Below are 21149 nucleotides of genomic sequence, written 5' to 3'. Positions count from 1 at the left end.
TGGGTCCACTTTTCTTCTCCCTCTGTCCTACTTCACTTGGTTATAGCATCAGATCCCAAGGACTTAATTATCTCTGGAGTGAAGATTCTCATCGAGGTGGCACAGAGGACAGAGTATTAGGGACCCCAAATGGGCATAATAAGAGCATCTGTCACTCAAAATTGTTTTCAATTTAGAAGGGGATAATAACTGTAAAGCACTTAGTACAATGCCTGGCACTGTCCAGTAGACTGACTGAAGTTCTCCCCCAGCAGTGCCCGGTGCCTGGTGCTCGGGGTCTGCCTTCTGCCTCCCCAGGAGATGCCTACAAAGTCCTCAGCCAACTCAAGAGCCCGGCGGCACTGCTGCAGGGGTGCCATGCTTAGGATTCAGGCTCTGCAGATTGGTCTTCATGGAGTCCAGCCCCTCACTGCTTCTCCCAACGGCCTGGCACCCTTGGTTATCATGGCCCCAGCTCCTCACTCTGCCTCTGAGACCCACTGCTAGTGCCCTTCAGGGCGACTTGGGTTAATGACTATGTTACTATGTTATATTATGATGTTCCTATGTCATGTTAGTAACCCATGTTACAGTAGATCATGCTAGTAACCCATGTTACAGTAGCATCGTGTCAGTAACCCATGTTACAGTAGATCATGCTAGTAACCCATGTTACAGTAGCAATTTTGGTCCAAAGCCAAGTTCAGAGACAGAGAGAGGGAGGGAGAGGGAGGAAGGAAGAAGATAGGAGAGAAGAGAGAGAGGGATAGAGCTAGAGGCACACAGAAAGAAGATACTCTGGCAAATAACAGGGAAGAGAGACCAAAATAATTTAGGACAATATGTGAATGTAATGTGTTAGGAGTCTTGGGAACCGGGTGATCAGGTTGGGGTGAGCTAACTATGAATCAGATGATTGAGGAGACCGGTGTCATAAGTGGAAACAAATCAAAGCTGTAAACAAAAAGCAAAGGCCCCTACCCTCCTCCTTGGTGTGGATCGTGGCCTGGATCTTGTTGTGGTCCTCCACGAGGTTGTGCAGATTGACCGATTGCTGTGGGGTTCAAAGTCAAAAGGTAAACACTAGAGGGTCAGGATCTTCGCACTGCCTGTTTCTGCTCTCTGGGCGATTCAAAGGCAGCATCTGCTGAGGAATCAAACATTCTGTTCCTCCTTTGGCTCTGTGTCTCCCCATCACCATCACCACCCAAGCCCCAGCCCTCTCCATTCTACCTCCTCCTCCACCATCCTGTTCTCTCGCACCCTCTGGAATCCCTGGTTTACTGGGACAAATAACTGCTATCCCAGACTCCTTCACTTCCCAGAGTTTTGGTCTACTTTCTTTTAGCACAAAGTTGGCTGTCTTTGGAAGGCGACCCACAGCACCTTGACCCTCACCCAGGCTCCCCCCACTGTCTGGCTTCTTGTTTCTGCTCCTGCTGCTCTTGAAGTCCCATAATCCCACACCTGCAAATGCTACAAGTTTTGACCACTATCCAGCCACTGACTCAGCTGGCTCTGGAGGAGAAATTGAGGCCGGTAATGGCCCTTCCCCTCCCCGCCAAATCCAACTCATTTGCACGTGCAGGCATTGCCTCCCTGGTATCTTGGTCCTTTTCAAGAACAAAAGACAAACGAGGCCATTTGTGCTTCTAGCCCTGTCAAGCCTCCATCCCTATCTGGAGGTCCCTTTGGTCTCACCAAGTCAACTAGCAGACCCTCCAGCGCTCATTTCAGACCTTCTCTTCTCCAGCCCTTCATGGCTCGCCCGATCCCTTTCCTCTGGGCAGAAGACTTCATCTTCTCCTCTCTTAAGCAAACATCCTTTGAAGGCTCCATATTCTGCCCGACAGCTCACATACAACCCCCTGTGCACAGTACTTTCACAGCCTCCCTTTGCTTCAGCTTCTAACAGAGGTGATCCTTCTTCTTCTCCTTGACAAGATGGAACCCCTGTGCTTCTTGACCCCATCCAGCTTCCCTCAGTAGAGATGTTCCCTTTCTTTTCCCCCTCCACATTGCCTCCTTTTCTCTCCCTGGCTCCTTTTTGGTGCCCACAACCAAAGAAAGAAAAAGACAGATACAAAAGCAGCAGACATTGCAGCGGTCCTCCCCTTGTCTTTAGCTCTCACTTTGTCTCTCATCCCCCTCTCCCAACATTCATGTAGTCTCCCCTCTTAGCTCATCACCTCTGTGAGGACAGGGGGCACAACATCATTTTTACCTTTGCAGCCCCAGAGATGGCCCAAAGCCTGGCATGTAATGGATGCCCAATGAGTTCTCACTGAGGGATTGGTTGCTTCCACTTGCTTGCCCCCTCCCCCCAGCTTTCTCTGAGTTCTAGTCCCACAAAGCCCCAGCTCTCTGGTCATCTCCGACTGACTGTCCCATCAGTATCTCAAACTCCAAATGTCTAAAACATGATTCGTTATATTTTGATCCAAACTCCCCCCTCCTCTGACCATCACTTTTCTGCTGAAGAAAACCATATTGATGGTCACCTGGGCTTTTAGAGTCATTCTTTACTCCGCCTCCACTTCCAGTCAGTTCCCAAGCTTTGTCAACTCTTCATCCTTGACATCTTCTGTATAAATCCCTCTCCCCCTCCCCATCCACAATCCAAGTTCAATCTCCTACCAAATTCAATCTCCTACTTCCTCTTGACTGGACTATTCTAATAATTGCGTCACTGAGCTTCCAACTTTCCGATCCTTTTTCAACAACCATTCCAAGACACAAGTTCCCCTTAGGCACTCCAACATTCAAGAAACTGGCATGACTCAAACCTCTGGGCCTGGCATTTCAAGCTCTCCCCATTCTGCCTCTCACTGCCATTCCCAACTGATTCTGTCTGATTTCTCTTCACACACTCTATGTGAGATTAAATTGACTCCTTATTTGCTGTTCCCCTGTTCTGCTCCTTTCCCAAGCTTCTCTCTCTCTCTTCCCAGCGCCTGGAACACCTGACCTCCTCATTTCCACCTCTGGGAAATCCTGGCTTCCTCCAAGCCTCAGCTGGTGGTGCTGCTCAGTGATGCTCCCCCTTTTCTCCAGAAATCACTTCATATTTATTTTTCTCTAGTGAGAGATTCCCCAGGGAAGCTCCTTAAAGGCAGAGATAGTTTCATTGTTGTGTCTGTAGTACCAAGAGCGAGCTCAGCACCCTCAGCACTTATTATATCCCTGTTGAATCAAGCAACCCAAAGTAAGAGTTAAACCAGGAGTTATGTCCATCACATCATATTTGGAGAATCATCCCACTGCTGAATTTGGGAAGGAAGGAAGGAAGGGGGGAAGGAAGGAAAGAAGGAAGGAAGGGAGGGACTAAGGGAGGGAGAAAAGGAAAGGAAAGGAAAGGAAAGGAAAGGAAAGGGAAAGGAAAGGAAAGGAAAGGAAAGGAAAGGAAAGGAAAGGAAAGGAAAGGAAAGGAAAGGAAAGGAAAGGAAAGGAAAGGAAAGGAAAGGAAAGGAAAAGGAAAGGAAAGGAAAGGAAAGGAAAGGAAAGGAAAGGAAAGGAAAGGAAAGGAAAGGAAAGGAAAGGAAAGGAAAGGAAAGGAAAGGAAAGGAAAGGAAAGGAAAGGAAAGGAAAGGAAAGGAAAGGAAAGGAAAGGAAAGGAAAGGAAAGGAAAGGAAAGGAAAGGAAAGGAAAGGAAAGGAAAGGAAAGGAAAGGAAAAGGAAAGGAAAGGAAAGGAAAGGAAAGGAAAGGAAAGGAAAGGAAAGGAAAGGAAAGGAAAGGAAAGGAAAGGAAAGGAAAGGAAAGGAAAAAGGAAAGGAAAGGAAAGGAAAAAGGAAAGGAAAGGAAAAAGGAAAGGAAAGGAAAGGAAAGGAAAAAGGAAAGGAAAGGAAAGGAAAGGAAAAAGGAAAGGAAAGGAAGAAGGAGGGAGGGAGAAAGGAAGGGAGGGAAGGAGAGAGAGAAGAAAGGAGAGAGGGAGGGAGGGAGGGAAGGAAAGAGGGAGGAAGAAATGAATTTATATCCCAGTATTCTTTGTGGGCACACTCTGAGAGACTGGTCCCCTTAGGGAAATGCAAGATTGAACACAAAAAAAATAGAACTTTGGCTTGGTTTAATCTCTCTGTTTAGTCCAAGCCCAGGACAGGCAGCATCATTTTATAAATGAACTTTTCTCCATATATTTATTTCAATGTCCATTTGATCCTGAGGATACATTTCCCATAGAAACAAATCTACAAGAATTCATCACCCAGGACTCTTCCCCCCTTTATCCATCTGTAATGCTGCAGAAATCCCATAGATTAGCTGTGTAAAATGTTATAATTATAATAATGAGACCTCCTATTGATTTAGTGCTTGTGAGTCAACAAAGTCCTTTCTTTCTTCTCCAGAACACTGAGAAATTGAGAGCGGAAGGAAGCCGGAGCCTGTAGCTGGGGAAGGGGCTTTCATGGTGGAGGGAAGGAATTGGGAAGTTAAGAGAGACAAAGAGGGAGGCCCAGTGGGTATAAAAAAGGGGTAGACAAGCCAGAGCAGGGCAAGGCCCAGAGGTGAGCCTGGATGTGTGGATGGCTTCCAGGACCCATTTGAGGTTATCTGAAACTGGCTTTGGGGACACAAAAGGCCTGTCCAGTCCTTTCTGAGCTTGGCTATGCCTATTTGAGTCTCAAATATGGATCAGGTCCATCTGTGCCAGAGAAATGCAGATGCTGGCAGGCCTGGTGAGCAGGGCAGACATACCCTCCTACCAAGCAATCATTGCCCATCAGTCAAATCTGGCAACTGGGTTCATCCCCTCTTGTGAGAGTCTGTTCAATCTAATTCAGCTCAACAAATATTTGTTTCTCAGCCTTGGAGCCACAAAGGTAGAGTTTCAGGAAATGCTGATCGATTTGCTGTTATAATAGCATGGTAAAGGGATTAAACTCTAGTTACCTGGCTCAGTGATTGATTCCTGGACGTTTTTTTTTTCAATGTTTCCTCCTCTGAAGGAGAGAGAGACTCAGGGGTCACTAAGAGAACAGCAGCTAAGTAACCTAACTTAAAAGTACAATCTGAGAAAACCTTCAAGCCTCCATATTGAAAATTCTCTTGGCCAGGGATGCTTCAGAACAGCATTTCACAAAGTGTTTGTAAATCGTAAAAAAGAAGAAGATACCTTGCGTTGCCTTGTACCTTCCCCCACACACACACATTCCCTCACCATTATGTGTTGGCCCCTACTAGAACATAAGCTACTTAAGAGTCAGGGAATGGCTGGCTCTCTTTGCATTGTTTCTCCAGCATGATACCTGGCAGATGTTAAGCTCTTAATTAATGTCTCATCCATCTCAATCGCTATAGCTCTCAGTCTAATCCATCTATAGCAATCTGTAATGGCAAAGGAAGGATGGATTGAGCCGGCCTCGAGGTACAAGCTGATGCAGCTGATACAGAGGCTGAGGAAGAGCTGATGCATAGAAAGGAACTTACTTGCCCCCAATCTGGGGCAATAATAGATTGCCGTTCTGCGAGCCAAGGTATAGGGAAGATCGTGCCCATCCCCGGGCTGGGGGGGAGTGATGACATGACATCTTTGTACTTCTCTTCTGGCTATATATGTGAAGTAAATATTCTTTTATAAAAACTGATATATGTTACTGGGTAAAATGAATCTGAGGAATTAGCTGATGGAGACTAACAGCAACAAGAACAACCTAGACTGATGGCTTGCACTAATAACAGAAAGTCTTGCCCAACTTCTCAGGGGAACCCCTAGAACTCTGATGGGGAAGATAAGCCATCTTAGAAAGAAAGAAAGAAAGAAAGAAAGAAAGAAAGAAAGAAAGAAAGAAAGAAAGAAAGAAAGAAAGAAAGAAAGATAAGCCATCTTAGAAAGAAAGAAAAAAAGAGAAAGAAAGAAAGAAAGAAAGAAAGAAAGAAAGAAAGAAAGAAAGAAAGAAAGAAAGAAAGAAAGGAAGGAAGGAAGGAAGGAAGGAAGGAAGGAAGGAAGGAAGGAAGGAGGAAGGAAGGAAGGAAGGAGGAAGGAAGGAAGGAAGGAAGGAAGGAAGGAAGGAAGGAAGGAAGGAAGGAAGGAAGGAGGAAGGAAGGAAGGAAGGAAGGAAGGAAAGAAGAAAGAAAGAAAAAAGAAAGAAAGAAAGAAAGAAAGAAAAGGAAGGAAGGAAAGAAAGAAAGAAAGAAAGAAAGAAAGAAAGAAAGAAAGAAAGAAAGAAAGAAAGAAAGAAAGAAAGAAAGAAAGAGAAAGAAAGAAAGAAAGAAGGAAAGATAGATAGATGGATGAATGGATGGATGATAGGTATCATTCTAATGGAGAAGACAGCATATGGACGGGAGTGGTGACCAGGGAAGGATATTTTGGTTTGGAAAATTACAGGGAGAGTGAGTGGAGCCAGCAGGGAGGTGATGGCCACACCCCTTCCAAAGCCAGTCTTAATGGGATTGTTATGGTTCTAGACCTGGGGGTAGGTGAAGTCAAGGGTAAAATATCCTCCAGAAGGAAGCAGTGCTTGGCAGAGGTGCCTTACAGAACCTAGGCTTTCGGCTAACTCCAAGCCTAGGGCCAGCAGGGCTCCAACAATGAGGCTCTGCCTCTGACCCAAGATGCTCTTACCCAGGCTCTGCTTCCAGCCCTCAAGTGGGCAGGAAGCCCGCAGCCCCAGCTTGGGAAAGCTCAGGGGCTTGGGAAGATTTTCCTGCCTGGACTTTTCCCACGCCACTGGGCCACATCTAGGTCTGTCTGCTTGGCCTCTTGACAGCCTGGCAGCCTGCTGCCCAGCCTTTGTACTCTGCAGAGCTCAGAAAGGAGAGGGGTGGGCAGCGGGGGCCCTTACCTGCCGGAGATCGTAGACGCTTAAGACAATGGAGATGAGGGTCAGAATGATGATGGCTACGGAATATTCGATATAGCCTTGAGACAGCCACAGAGTCAGAGTAAATGCTTGGAACACATAAAACGGGTTCAGAACCTGCCGGGGAGAGACACTGTCAGGCAGAAAATCCCTTCTCACTGCTTGGGCACCAGGGGTTAAGAAGACAGCTGGGGCATCTTCCTTAATTAAAAAGTGTGAGCCTCATAGTGCCGTGAGCCGCCCCTCAGCCTGCAAGGCCCAGAGCCTGGGCTGGAGCTGGATTTGGGTTTTATTCATTGTACTGAATAACGGGATGAGGATAAAGAAGGCCTCCTGGAGATTCCCAGCACACACTTTGGGCGCTCACCAGAGCGGTCTGGCTCTGCCCACAGCGGTCTGACTCAGGAGTCGCAGGGCGAGTCACGGCCATAGCTCAGCCCCCTGCCCTCAGCTAAGAATCCCTCCACGCTGGGCATGTTTTCTGCTCTCTCTTGATTCGCTCTATTTGTTGTTGCTCGTTTTGTGACTGATTCCCCATAAGTCCACTGCGGGTCAAAGATACTGGTGTGGTTTGCCACGTCCTTCTCCTGTTCATTTTACAGATGAGGAAGCTGGGCCGAGCTCAAGGTCACTTAGCTAGGAAATGTCTGAGGCTGGACTCGAGCTTCCAGCTCCACATGCTCTCTGTGCTTGGTGCCTCCTAACTGCCCCTGATGTAATCTAAGCTCTTCCCAATCTGCCACTTCTGGGCTCAAGAAGCCCCGGTGATGCCCAAGTGGTCAAAGAGGCTGGACACAGTGGTAGGAAAGCTTCCTCAGTGTGACTGCCAGGGAACTCTTTGCATGGGGAGCTCCATGTTGGCAAGGACACATGAACTCGTGCCCTGGCTCAAGGCGGTCCTGCCCTTCCCTAGCTGCCCTCTCCATCATCAGAGCTATGGAACTTTTTAGGTTCCATCCTGATTCTGTGAGATCTGCATCCTTCACTGAGGAGAGCTGCTCCCCATCAGGCATGAACATGCATTAACGGCAAATTCTCCACTGCACTAATAACAGAAAGTCTTGCCCAACTTCTTGGGGGAACCCCTAGAACTCTGATAGGGAAGATAAGGCATGAAAGAAAGAAAGAAAGAAAGAAACAAACAAACAAACAAACAAACAAACAAAGAAACAAAGAAAGAAAGAAATATTGAAAGGGGAACTTAAAGCTCCAGGATATTTCCCCTAATTCTCATGTATTTTTATCTCTTCTGTACCATAAACTATCTCATTGTCTGCTTTCATCTGCTTGACTCACAAATGACAGCACTCTGTCATTTTTTTTATGGTAAATTCTGCAAGGATGCTGATCCTACCCTGTGTTCAGGAATACTTGGTAGTATATTGGGGGGAAAACTTCAGAGAGAAGAGCGGCATGATACAATACATTATTATCATGCTTCACACTCTGTGCTAGATCACCTTTTAATTTTTTTTAGGGGGGGCAATACTGCTGGGGCTAAGTGACTGGCTTGTGGGCCCATACAGCTAGTAAGTGTTAAGTGTTCAGTGTCTAAGGCTAGATTGAGCTGTCTAGCTTCCAACTGTTTATATTATTTTTTGGTATAGAGGACCTTTTACAAATCTACATTTAGCTCACTTGCTTTCTGAGCCCTATCTGAAGAAAAAGGGTTAGATTTTCTTTATTGCATGAGACTGCAAGAATCTCAGGGGTACAGCCAGAGGACCTGGATTCAAATCCTGGCTATTTCACTTACAATCTGTGTGACTTTGGGTACATTTTTTTAAGGTGAGGAGGGAGGAAGGCAACTTCCACATCTTTAAAATAACTTGGTCCCTTCTCTAGGCCTCTAATCTTATGGATTTAACAGGCCAGTGCCCAGAAAACTAATGCAGATTGCCAAGGAACCTTCCTTACAAGCTGGGCCTGGCCTTTATAATCCAAAAATGCAGCTTCAAGGAAAGGTTCCCAGTTCAGCCCCTTTGAAGTCACAGAAGTATTTATTACCGAAGACTGCTAGCTAACTGCTTTGGCTTGTAGAGCTTGAAACAAGCAGGGAAATTGATCTTAAAAATAATTGGGATGGGATCAGGTTACCTGTTTAATGAGTAGCTTCCAAATAGGTTGAATTTCAACTTCGATGGCATTAGGTCCACAAATGAATCTCCTGTAAGACATTGGTCATTCATCATCGTAACAAGCCAGGAAAGGAGGCATCTTCCCTCTTTCAACTCAACTCTCAGTTCATAATAGCAACTTTTGTTCATTTTTTTTCTTCAACTCATTATTTGGTTTCATTGTTTGTTTAGATAATCATGAAAATTTCCCCCCCCCCCCGCCCCCTTCCAAAGGCATGAATTTGCACCTGTGTAATTCAGGATGAATTTTCACTCAAAGTTATTTCATTTAAAATATATGTATTTCACTGAACATAATTAATATATATTGGATTACTTGCTGTCCAGGGGAAGGAGTGGAGGGAAAGGAGGAAGACAAATTTGGAACACAAAGTTTTGCAAGGGTGGATGTTGAAAACTTATCTTTGCATGGATTTTGAAAATAAAAAGCTATTATTTAAAAAAATAAAACATATAGTTTACAAACATATACATCTGCTTTTCTGCTTATATTGATTTTCCATCTTAAGGGTATTTTATCATAATTTCCCACCCTGGTTATGAATTATCAACCCTGGGTCCCCAAAAGTCATGAATGCAGACCACAAGTTTGGGTAGATTATATCAAAGTGGAAAGACTTCAGATGTGATTCTCAAAACATACCAGGGCTATTGTGACCAGACCTTGGATAAGAATATGTTTGAAAAGGTAAATCAATCATAGGTTGAAAAAACATGATGAATTCATGGGCCACATCATCCCAGAAAGCAAAAAGGGAAAGAAAAACAATGCTGCCCACTTCTGGGGGGAGGAGGATTATGTTTCTACAATGAAAGGATCAGAAAACGAGAAGAGAAGAAGAAGAAGGAATCTCATCATTTTCAGATGATCAATAAATATTCATTTAAATGTTGGCACTTTAAATCAGAGACCTTTGTGTAGTGATCAGTGCATTGCTAAACTCTTGCAGGAGCTGATCTCCACCAATATTAGACTCTAATCGGTGTATATAAAAATACCTTCTTCAATAAGAGAGCTCAGAAGTCCTGGGCTTGTCAAGCATCAAATCATATTATAAAAACGAAGTTGACTATATTTCAACAGATAGGAAATGATTGGTTCCAGATAATGGTTCATTTTCAAATCAGTTATCTGTATGCAGATAGATCGTTGGCAACAAAGAGCAAAGGTCAGTCTCAACCACAAATGAGAAATTGTGACTAAATGGGAAGAAGACATTGTGAAGAATTTCATTGATTTCAGTGTGACATCCAACAATCTGGGAGTGGAGAGGGAGAGAGAGAGAGAGAGAGAGAGAGAGAGAGAGAGAGAAACAGCCACACAGAGAGAGAAACAGACACACACACACACACAGAGAAACAGACACACATACAGAGAGAGAGACAGACAGACAGAGACACGGAGACAGAAAAAGAGAGACAGAGACACAGAAAGACAGAGACAGAGAGATAGGGGAGAGAGAGACAGAGTGAGAGAAACAGAGACAGAGGACAGACAAAGACAGAGAGACAGAGACAGTGAGAGAGACAAAGAGACAGACAGACAGACATGGACAGAGAAGAGAAATGGAGGAAGAGAGACAGAAACAAAGACAGAGAGAGAAGGAGGGAGGGAGACAGACACAGAGAGAGCTGTTTTTAAAAATGACTATCTTAAAAGAATTCCTTTAACTTTTATCTTGAAAAGCAATATCTTAAAGAGAGTTCTTAAGTGATTTGGTTGCTATTCAAAGAGAAATGAATAGTGGGACTATGTTTCCAGAATAGATAAGAAATCAGCCTTTGGCATCATGGTTGAAAATTACTTTGACTGTGATCATGCTCACAGATGATGGGTATTTTTATTTTTTTTCTAGTAAATTTATTTGTTTTTAATAATATTGCTTTATGAATCATGTTGGAAGAGAAAAATCAGAGCAAAAGGGAAAAAACATGGGAGAGATTAAAAAAAAAAAAACAGAAAAAAGGAGTGAATGTAGCACATGTTGATTTACACTCAGTCTCCTTAGTTCTTTTTCTGGATGCAGACAGAACTTTCTGTCCAAAGTCTATTGGGATTGTCATGGATTATTGGACCACTGAGAAGAACCAAGTCTCTCATAGTAGATCATTGCACATTCTAGCTATTATTGTGTACAATGTATTCCTGGTTCTGCTTTTTTGCTCAGTATTATTTTATGTAAATCCAGGTCATTCTAAAATCAGCTTCTTCATCATTTCTTATAAAACAATAATATTCTATTACCTTTGTGTACCACAGCTTGTTCAGCTACTCCCCAGTTGATGGGTATCTATTCATTTTCCAATTCTTCATCACCACAAAAAGCGCTACAAACATTTTTTGCACCTGTGGGTCTTTTTCCCTCCTTTATGATTTCCTTGGGATACAGATACACTGCTGCCAAATTGCTCTCCAGAATGACAGGATCAGTTCACAACTCCACCATGTATCAGTGTTCCAGTTTTATATTTATCCCTCATTTATATTTATATTTCCCACATTTATTTATCTTTGTATATATCCTACATTTATATTTACATTTCCCACATTTTCCTCCAACACTTATCATTATCTTTTCCTGTCATCTTAGCCAATCTGAGAGGTGTGAGGTGGTACCTCAGAATTGTTTTAATTTGTATTTCTCTAATCAAAAGAGACTTGGAGCACTTTTCACATAACTATAGATGGCTTTCATTTCATCACCTGAAAATTATCTGTTCGTATCTTTTGACCATTTCTGATAGGTATTTAAAAAATATGTATGTCTTTATTTTATTTTGTTATGACTCAACCCCAATCCAAACTCATCCTATTCAAAACATATATCATCATTCCCCTAACTTCCCCAAGCATCCGCTTCCTTCCAATATCCCTATTCTATGTTGAAGGCTCCTCCTTCCTTGCCCACATTTGGGCTGAAGTCATTCGGATTGTCTTTTACTCTAACTTCTCCCTCAAAACTCCTCAAAACCCAATCCCTTAGTCTCTGTGTCCTTGGCCTGATAAATATGTCTGGGAGGACATCCCCCCTGATTGTCTCACCTCCAGTTATCACTGAGCAGAGGGAGGATAAGGCAGAAAATGAAAGACTGGCCAAGGCAGCCAAGGAGGAGCAGTCTGGTCCCCACCTTGTAGAGGAAGGAGGGAGGGTTCTTCAGCGCGCCCTACCTGATCTCTTGTTCTTCCTTACTCAGTCCAGATCCAAATGTGCGATGGATGTCGGAGCAGGAGTTACTGTCCTCCAGAAGTCTGTGGTGTCCACAAGAACACAGTTCAGCTGTTGGCAGCCCCCCGGTCACCGTCCCGGCCACTCCACCCACTCGGGGCTTTTCTAAGTTAGAGGCAGACTTACCCAACTTTTTGGAATTGTTCTTCCACATTGTCCCAAATATACCTGATTTTCTGCACCTGGATATACCGCACCTGTAAAAGCCAAAGGGAGAAGGACACAGCTGCTACCCTCCAGTGGAAAGGGGACATAGTAGCTCTAGTCCAAGTCATCCATGACTATGGCAAGTCTTTTTCCCCTCTGGCTGCAGTTTCCCCATTTGCTGACTGAGAGGGGGAAACAGGATGAATGCAGGGTCCCTTCCACCTCTCTCCTCTCACCCTGTGTACCCTCTATTCTGATTTATTGTCTACTGATGGTTCACACACCTCACATTGTTCCCATAGCAGAGATGATGAAACTGAGTCTCCCAGAGATTATAGTCCGGCTAGGAAGAGTCACACCAGGCTTTGGGATCTTTTTTCTGACTCCGGGAGGTGCACTAACCACCCTCCCATCCTGCTTGTGTGCCCGTGGGGATAGCCACCACCCTTCCCCACACACCAAGAGTCTCATTCTCAAAGTCACTTACTTTCAGCTCTGGCTTTAGCACGGCTCTGTTTATGACCGAATGGCCATCCGCAACAATCGTCTCTCCCGACTTGGGGTTTATGGGGTTCTTCAGAACAGACAAGTACAGGCAGATCACTTTCTTCCTCGTGTATTTCTGAAATTCATCCTAGAGAAAGACCGTCCAACTCAGCCGGTCCCCCAGTGCTCCAAGGGGATATGGTGGGGGAGTGTGGGCAGCCATACCCCCCATCCGGGCTGCACCCCCCATCCGGACCGCACCCCCCATCCGGACCGCACCCCCCCCATCTGGACTGTACCCCCCATCTGGACCTCACCCCCCCATCTGGACCGCACACCCATCCGGACCACACCCCCCATCCGGGCCGCACCCCCCATCCGGACCGCACCCCCCCATCTGGACCATACCCCCCATCCAGACCGTACCCCCCCATCCGGACCGCACACCCATCTGGACCGCACCCCCCATCCGGACCATACCCCCCATCCGGACCGCACCCCCCCATCCGGACTGCACACCCATCTGGACCGCACCCCCTATCCGGACCACACTCCTCCTGTGTGGAGGGCCCTGAGCTCAGATCTCAACCCGTCCTGGTCCACACCCAGGAAGCCAATGCTAAGGCTTAACAGTCTCTTTAAATGTACTCAAAAGGCAGATTAAAACTGGCTTCTATTAAAACACTAGTTGACACTAGGATCTGCTTACGATATCGTGTCGTGATTCAATTTCATTCAGTGTGACACAAATTGCCATTCACTGAAGAGATTGTGTGAGACTTTTACATAAAAGATAAAAAGCTAATTGTCTCTGACCCCCTTCTACTTATTACAACCTCAAACGAGTTCCAGGGTAATGGGAAAATATTCTCTCCATTTCACAGATGAAAAAACTGAGGTTCAGAAAAGTTTAAAGGACTCTCTGGAGGTTGCCATGGAATTGGTTTGGTGAGAACCAAAAGAAAAGGCCACGTCTTGGACTCCAAAGATCGCCATATTGAAATCCGCCCCCAACATTGCTTGGCCCTGGGATGCTAGATGCATAAATCCCTTATAATTTCATCAAAGCCTCAGTTTCCTCATCTGTAAAATGGAGGTGCCCATGGTGAAAAAACTTCACCAGTGTGAGAACTCCGAGCAAGGCAGAATCCCGGCCAGCTGGGCCTGGAGCAGATAAATGGGCCTTCCATGGCACATGGCGAGGAAGGTCAAAGGAGTTTTTCCCAAAGAAGGGAAGCTCCTTGGAGGCAGGCATTGTTTCACTTCTACCTGTTTCCTATAGTAGGTGCTTACTCAGTGCTTTAGCCATGCTGCTCCTTCAAGCACAATTGGAGGGTACCAGGGGGAGGGGAGTGGGCAGTGCCACTGGATTTGCTGCCCTTGTTGGTAAGTAGCAGAGCTGGAGCTCACATACGGAACTGGCTCCACAGCCACTACTTTTCCCACAGTCCCCTTCTGGCCTAGAAAGTCAAGAGAGGACAGAGTAGCAGCGACTCCCCCTCCCTTCCACTAAAAACCAAGTCTCTTTGGTGGTCTGGGGAGGATTTCCCCAAGGAGGAATCTGGGAGAGAGGGGGGAGTGGGGAAGCTCAAGTTGGAAGGAATCACAGCCTCCTCCTCTTCTTTTTTCTTTTCTGGTAAACTGAGAGACCTTTAAAGTGCAGAAGGCCAGTGTCTCCTCATACCTGAGAAATTACCTCAGGCTAATTCTAGGAGGCCATTCCCCAGGGAGCTCCCAAAGCCCCAGAAGGGGCCTAGTTTCAGCATCCATTGTCATGAAGAGGGAAACCCACCGTCGTCCGAAGCAGCACCACGTCGGCTTCTTGCAAGGGACAGGGCACACAGTGTGCCCACACATTCCACTGCGGGCGCCAGTAGAAAAGGAGGCTCAGGAGACCCAGGGACAGGATGGAGCCCAGCAGGCAAAGGACTTTCCGCCGGGTCTGGGTCTGGTAGCCAAACACCTCCTGGAGGAGAATGAAAAGCCCTGGTTAGCCTTCCTGGAGACAGTTCTGGCAGAGAAGCTGGGGCAGGGTCCCGGCCAGGGCTGGTTTCGGCTTCCCCAGCTCAGACTGCACACTCCTTCTCTCCCCGTGGCACAAGGACCAGAACAAGATGGGGCTGGAGGGAGCCGGAGAGCCAGGCCGGAGAGGGAAGGAGGGAGGCACGGGGAGCGGGGAGGCCAGCTGGCAAACTCTCACCGCATGCTCACTGGAGGTGACCCGGGCTGGGGGCAAATGGTGTTTTCTCAAATTCCAAGAAAGTGGGAGAAGAAACCCATTATGTAATATCAGCTTCCCTCCGATTCAGCAGCGTGGAGGGCCTGGCCAAGTTGGACTACATCATCCCACCGATCACTTAGTGCACAATAGGCACTTGCTTATTGAGAGGGATTGATGGATCCAAAAAATACCCGAGTTCCTCCTTGCCACAAGAATCAGGCATAAAATCCCCCATTTGGCTTCTAAAGTCCTTCAGAGTCTTCCTCTGGCCAGTCATCCTCAGTGGCTACTCCTGGGTCCCCTGCCCACCCTCTCCCACAGACGGGCCAGGGTCTCTCCATCCTGATAAAACTCTCATTTCTTCCCTCTCTCTTTTCTGCCCTTTGCAACTAAACTCCTCAGTTTACAACTACACACTCTCCCCCCCCTCACTTCTTAAACCTTCCAGCTTGGCTTCCAACCTCATCCCTCCACTGAAATTGTGTTCTCCACAGTTTCCAAGGATCTTGTAGCTATTAAACTAATGACCTTTAATTAATTCTCACTCTCCTTGCTCATTCTACAATCTCTGCCACTAAGGATCACTCCCTTCAGCAGAACTGAGGTCTTTAGTTAAGATTCTCTAAGTAGCAGGTAGAGGGGGTCTAGTTTTCCAGCCACATAGGGCTAGGTTCAAGTTATACAAACAAGTTTTCTCTCATTCCCATAACTGAATAAAGTTTTTTCACAAGACAAAATTTGGTCCAGACCCATAATTGAAAAGAAAGGGAACTTTAGCTAGCTCCAGAATTGAGACACAAGATGGAATGAATCAGTGTGGTTCGCTCAATCCCCACAATTCCCTCTCTCTTCCCTCTAGGTTTTTGGGATAGCCTCCCTCCTGGTTCTCCTCCTCTGTCTCTGCCTAAATACACTCCAATGACTTCCTATGATCTCTAGGTCAAATATAAAATTTTCTATTTTGCTTTTAAAGCCCTTCATAACCCAGTCCCCTCCTACCTTTCCAGTCTTTTTATACTTTATTTTAATCCAGTGACATCGGCCTTTTAAGACACTGTCTCAACTCCAGAAATTTTCTCTGGCTTCCTCCATACCTGGAACAATCCTCCTCCTCTTTTCTGACTAATAACATCCATGGCTTCCTTTAAATGCCAGCTAAGGTTTCACCATCTACCGGGAGCCTTTCCTAATCCCTCTTACTTCTATGCATTCCCTCTGTGAATTATTTCCTCTTTATATACACTGTGATTTTTACTTTTTTCTCCCATCCTTGAGGGTAGAGAGTACCTCTTGCCTCTTTTTCTAACTCAGAATTTAGCCTGGAGCATAGTAGTACTGCTACTTAAAATACATATGACTTAAAATTGATAATCATCCTTTGACTTTTTATGTTTAAGGTTTTTTTGGTCACTTTGATAATATGTAAAACACTCCTCTCAAAATTAATCCATTGTGAGTCCTCTAAGTAATTTGATCTGTAGCCTAACTTACATAATTCTCATTGGGAAAATATGAAAAATAAGGATTCATGGAACAGGGGGTTGTTGCTCTCCTCTCCCTCCCCCCCTCTCCCCACCCCAGGGAATCATAGCAGGAGGAATATGGAGGAAATTATGGGGATTGAACGAGTCACACGGATTCATTCTATTTTGTTTCTCAATTCTAGAGCTAGCTAAAGTTCCCTTTCTTTTCAGTTATGGATCTTGTCCAATTTTTGTCTTGTGAAAAAACTTTATTCAGTTATGGGAATGAGAGAAAACGTGATTGTATAACTTGAACCTAGCCCTATGTGGCTGGAAAGCTAGACCCCCTCTACCTGCTACTTAGAGAATCTTAACTAAGGACCTCAGTTCTGCTGACCAGAAACCCCAGTCAAATTCCAAGACTGATGCAAGTTTTCTCAGAATTGCACATCTCAAGCAACCCATGCACCTTATTTGAAAATTAACCACATACTGGTCAATCCAGTACTGATTCCATGCTCCTTTGATTGAATATTAATACTTGGGGGAGTGGAAAATCACTTTTTCTGATGTCAGGGAATACATTTGTTTGTTCAGACGAATCTTTCCGCCAATCAAAAATCAAATTCCCTAATCTCATATTCTGGGTTATATCTTGTTAATTGTGTTTTCTTAATGTATAAAAATCTGTCTCTTCCTGTATTCAGGGTCCAGACCTAAACTGAAGAAGAGGCCTTGTCCCCATCTGTTAAGTAATTGGCTTGCATTGCTTAATAAATCAAAAAGGTTTTGAAGGTCAAACCTCTGTTTCTTCAGACATTTCATCACTGAATCAAAGAATCAACCTATCACACCAATAGTATTCCATTAACACTGTAGGCTGTTAAACATAGGGCCTAAAAGTATCTTAAGAATTGGAATTGAAGGGGATACAGAGCCAAGACAGTAGAATAAGCAGGATTTCTTTCTTCCAAATTTCCCTCTAAACAAAGTTAAAATAAAGCCTCAAAATGAATTCTGAAGTTGCAGGATCAACAATAGATCTGGGTTAAACAATTATCCTGCCCAAGAAAACCTTAGAAAATCAGCAGAAAATGTCTCACAGAGGTCTCCACAGAGGTCTAATTCAGTTCAATGCCAGCAACAGATCTTGGGAGTAACGATCTTCAGTGGCAGCTTCTCATATCAAAATACAAACTCAGAAAACAGCAATGTCCAAACATCTACATGCAAAACCTCAAAGAAAAATGTGAATTGGTTTCAGGCTCCAAAAAAGAAGAATCTATGGCTAAACCTACAAGAGGATTTTAAAAATCAAATAAGAAATGTAGAAGAAAAATTGGGGGAAAAAAATGAGAGTGATGGAAGAAAATCATGAAGAAAAAAAAAAGAGTCTAAGGGCAGCTAGATGGTGCAGCGGATAGAGTACTAGTTCTGAAGTCAGGAAGACCTGAATTCAAATCTGGCTCCAGACACTTAACACTTGCTAGTTGTATGACCCTCCTGGACAAGTCACTTAACCCCAATTGACTCAGTTCAAAAAATAAAAAAATAAAAAGTCAACATCTTAGTAAAAAAAAAAATTGCTAAAAGAAAATATCTGAAAACACAAAATTGACCAAATGGTAAAAGGCACAAAAATTCATTGAACAAAAGAACTTCTTAAAAAGTAGAATTGGCCAAATGAAAAAGGAGGTACGCAAGCTCATTGAAGAAAACAATCCCTTAAAAATCAGAATTGGGGAGGCAGAACGAAAATTGTGGAGTAAAGGCAGGAACTTGCCCAACCTCTCCCCCAAACTTCTCCAAATTCCTTTAAATAATGACTCTAAACAAATTTTAGAGTACCAGAACACCCAAAAAGACATAGTAGAACATTTTCCAGATGAAGACAACTCAGAAGATCAGCAGAAAAGGTCTGTGGAACCAGAGTGGGACAGTGTGCAGTCCCTGTAGGAAATGCCAGCATAGCCAGGACCCCACACCAGTAAAGTAGGAATGGGTTTAGGGACCTCTGAATCAGCATTAGCACTGGTGGTTTCTAGACCTCTCAGCCCAGAGACACCAAAGACAACTTGGAAGGTTATCAGGAAAGGTCTATGGCAACAAGGTGGGAGTCCAGGGCACAATCCTAGTGCAGGCTATATGCCAGCACAGCCCCAACCATGGCCCCAGCCACAGTGCAAGCTAAGGAAGACTGATTTAGCACACTAGACCTTACATTTACAGTGGGGTGAGGACACTCCTAACATTTCCAGGGCAAAAAAAAAGAAGGTTTGTTGACAAGTCCTTAGAAGGAGTGTGAAAACAACTTGGGACAGCGCACCTTCTACTGGAAACAGAGCCCTACTTTAACAAAGAGTTAAAAAACAAGTATTAGACTGGGGAACTGAGCAGGGAACAAAAAATATTTCTAGCCATAAAAAATTACTATGGTGACAAGGAAGATCAAAACACACAATCAGAAGATGATAACAAAATCAAAACTCCTACATCCAAAGCCTCCAAGAAATGGGACTTTATAAAATAAAGTAAGAGAGATGGAGGAAAAATTAGGGGGAAAAAACTATACAAACCAATGAGAAGACTGCCTTAAAAAGCAAAATTGCCCAAGGAAGATCAAAAGCTTACTGAGGAAAATAATTCCTTAAAAATTAGAATTGAGTAAATGGAAGCTAATAATTTTATAAGAATTCAAGATACAATTAAAAAAACCCAAAAACATGAAAAATGGGGGGGGGGGAATGGGGAACCGTGAACTATCTCATTGGAAAAACAATTGACCTGGAAAATAAATCCAGGAGGGATCATTTTTAAATTATTGGTCTACCTGAAAGTCATGATCAAAAAAAGAGCCTGGACATCATCTTTCAAAAAATTATCAGAGAAAACTGTCCTGATATTCTAGAGCCAGAAGGTAAAAGAGAAATTGAAAGAATCCACGGATCACCTCCTGAAAGAGATCCCAAATGGAAAACTCCCAGGAATATTATAATCAAATTCCATAAATCCATGTCAAGAAGAAAATATTGTAAGCCTCCAGAAAGAAACAATTCAAGTATATTGGAGCCACAGTTGGAGCCAGGATCACATAATATTTAGCAGTTTCTACATTAAAGGACCAGAGGGCTTGGAATATGATATTCTGGAAAGCAATGGAACTAGGAATACAATCAAGAATCAGCTACCCAGCAAAACTGAGTATAATCCTTCAAAAATAAAGACGGTCATTCAATGAAACAGAGGATTTTCAAACATTTGTGATGAAAAGATCTGAACTGAATGGAAAATTTGATTTTTTAAATGCAGGACTCTGGAGAAGCATATGGAGGTAATCAGGAAAGTGTATTGTAAGGGCCTTAATAAGGTTTCTCTGTTTACATGCCTACATGCGAGGATAATACTTGTAACTCAGAATTTTCTCATTATTATGACATTTAGAAGGAGATTATATATGGAGAGGGCACAAATGATGAAAGTAAGAGGTGAGAGAGAATGTACTGGGAGAAAGGAAAAGGGAGAAATGGAAAAGGCAGTAAATTATCTACCATAAAAGAAAGGCAGGAAAAAGCTTTATACAGTGGAGGGGAAGAGGGAGAAAAAAGGAGAAATGAGTGAACCTTACTCTCATCAGAATTGGCCCAAAGAGAAAATAATATACACTCTTAATATGCATATAGAAATCTATCTTACTCTGCAAGAAAATAGGAGAGAAATGAGTTATAGGAAGAGTGGAGGATGATTTAACGAAGAAGGAGGGCATATTGGGGGAGGGAGTAGTCAATAGCAAAACACTTTTTGAGGAGGGACAGGTGAAAGGAGAGATAGAATAAATGGGGGAAAATATAATTAGCAATAGTAATTGTAAAAAGAAATTGAAGCAAGTTTCTGTGATAAGGTCTTTCTCAAAGACAGAGGGAACTGAGTCAAATAAAAAAAAAAAAGAGCCCTCCTCCAACTGATAAATGATCAAAAGATATGATCTATACTCAAAGGGCTATAAATTCATGTATATTCTTGAACCTAACAATACCATTTCCGGGCGTGAATACTAAAGGAGATTTTAAAAAATTATATTTACAAAAATATTTACAGCAGCTCTCAGGGCAAAAAAGTTTGAAAATTGAAGAGATACCTATCAATTGGGGAATGGCTCAATAAAGTGTGGTGTGTGTTTGTAGGTATGGGTTTGTTCTATTGGGGGGAAAATGAACAGGATGCTCTCAAAAAAATTTTTGTAAAGTCCTCCATGAATTCAAGCAAAGTGAAATGTGCTGTTTACAAAATAATGGCAATATTCTGGGATGATCAATTGAAAACGACTGCTTTCTCCACAATACAATGATCCATGACTACTCTGAAGGACTTCTGATGAAAAAATCAGTCACTTATTATGTCTGAATACAGATTGAAGCATTCTCTCTCTTCCCCCCTCCCCACTCAATTTTCTTTTTCTTTGTTATTTTTGTTTGTTTGTTTTTCCTCTGGTTATGCATGTGCATTTTTTTTGAAACACACATTTCTTTATGAAACATGTTGAGAGAGAAAAATCAGAACAAAAGGGAAAAAAAACAGGAGAGAGAAAAAACAAAAGAAAAAGGAGGGGAAAGTAAACATAGCATGTGTCGATTTACATTCATTTTCCAGAATTCTCTCTGAATGCAGATGGAGTTTTCTATTCTAAGTT

General features: G+C 43.7%; 1 protein-coding gene across 1 annotated transcript in view; it reads right to left on the bottom strand.

Annotated features, from left to right (window-relative positions):
* ATP13A5 (ATPase 13A5) overlaps positions 1 to 21149 on the bottom strand; it is a 98151-nt gene that overhangs the window by 60524 nt on the left and 16478 nt on the right. Inside the window, exons 2-8 of the mRNA XM_031957399.1 lie at positions 14571 to 14744; positions 12780 to 12926; positions 12272 to 12342; positions 12088 to 12168; positions 8878 to 8947; positions 6763 to 6897; positions 961 to 1033 (exon numbers count right to left, since the gene is read on the bottom strand). Coding sequence (XP_031813259.1) covers positions 961 to 1033; positions 6763 to 6897; positions 8878 to 8947; positions 12088 to 12168; positions 12272 to 12342; positions 12780 to 12926; positions 14571 to 14744 — 751 coding nt within the window. The remainder of the gene's footprint in view (positions 1 to 960; positions 1034 to 6762; positions 6898 to 8877; positions 8948 to 12087; positions 12169 to 12271; positions 12343 to 12779; positions 12927 to 14570; positions 14745 to 21149) is intronic.

The sequence above is a fragment of the Sarcophilus harrisii genome, chromosome 3 (assembly GCF_902635505.1).
Source record: "Sarcophilus harrisii chromosome 3, mSarHar1.11, whole genome shotgun sequence".
Classification (NCBI taxonomy): domain Eukaryota; kingdom Metazoa; phylum Chordata; class Mammalia; order Dasyuromorphia; family Dasyuridae; genus Sarcophilus; species Sarcophilus harrisii.
The sequence above is the reverse complement of the archived record's forward strand: the minus strand, read 5'-3'. Positions and strand labels throughout refer to the sequence as shown.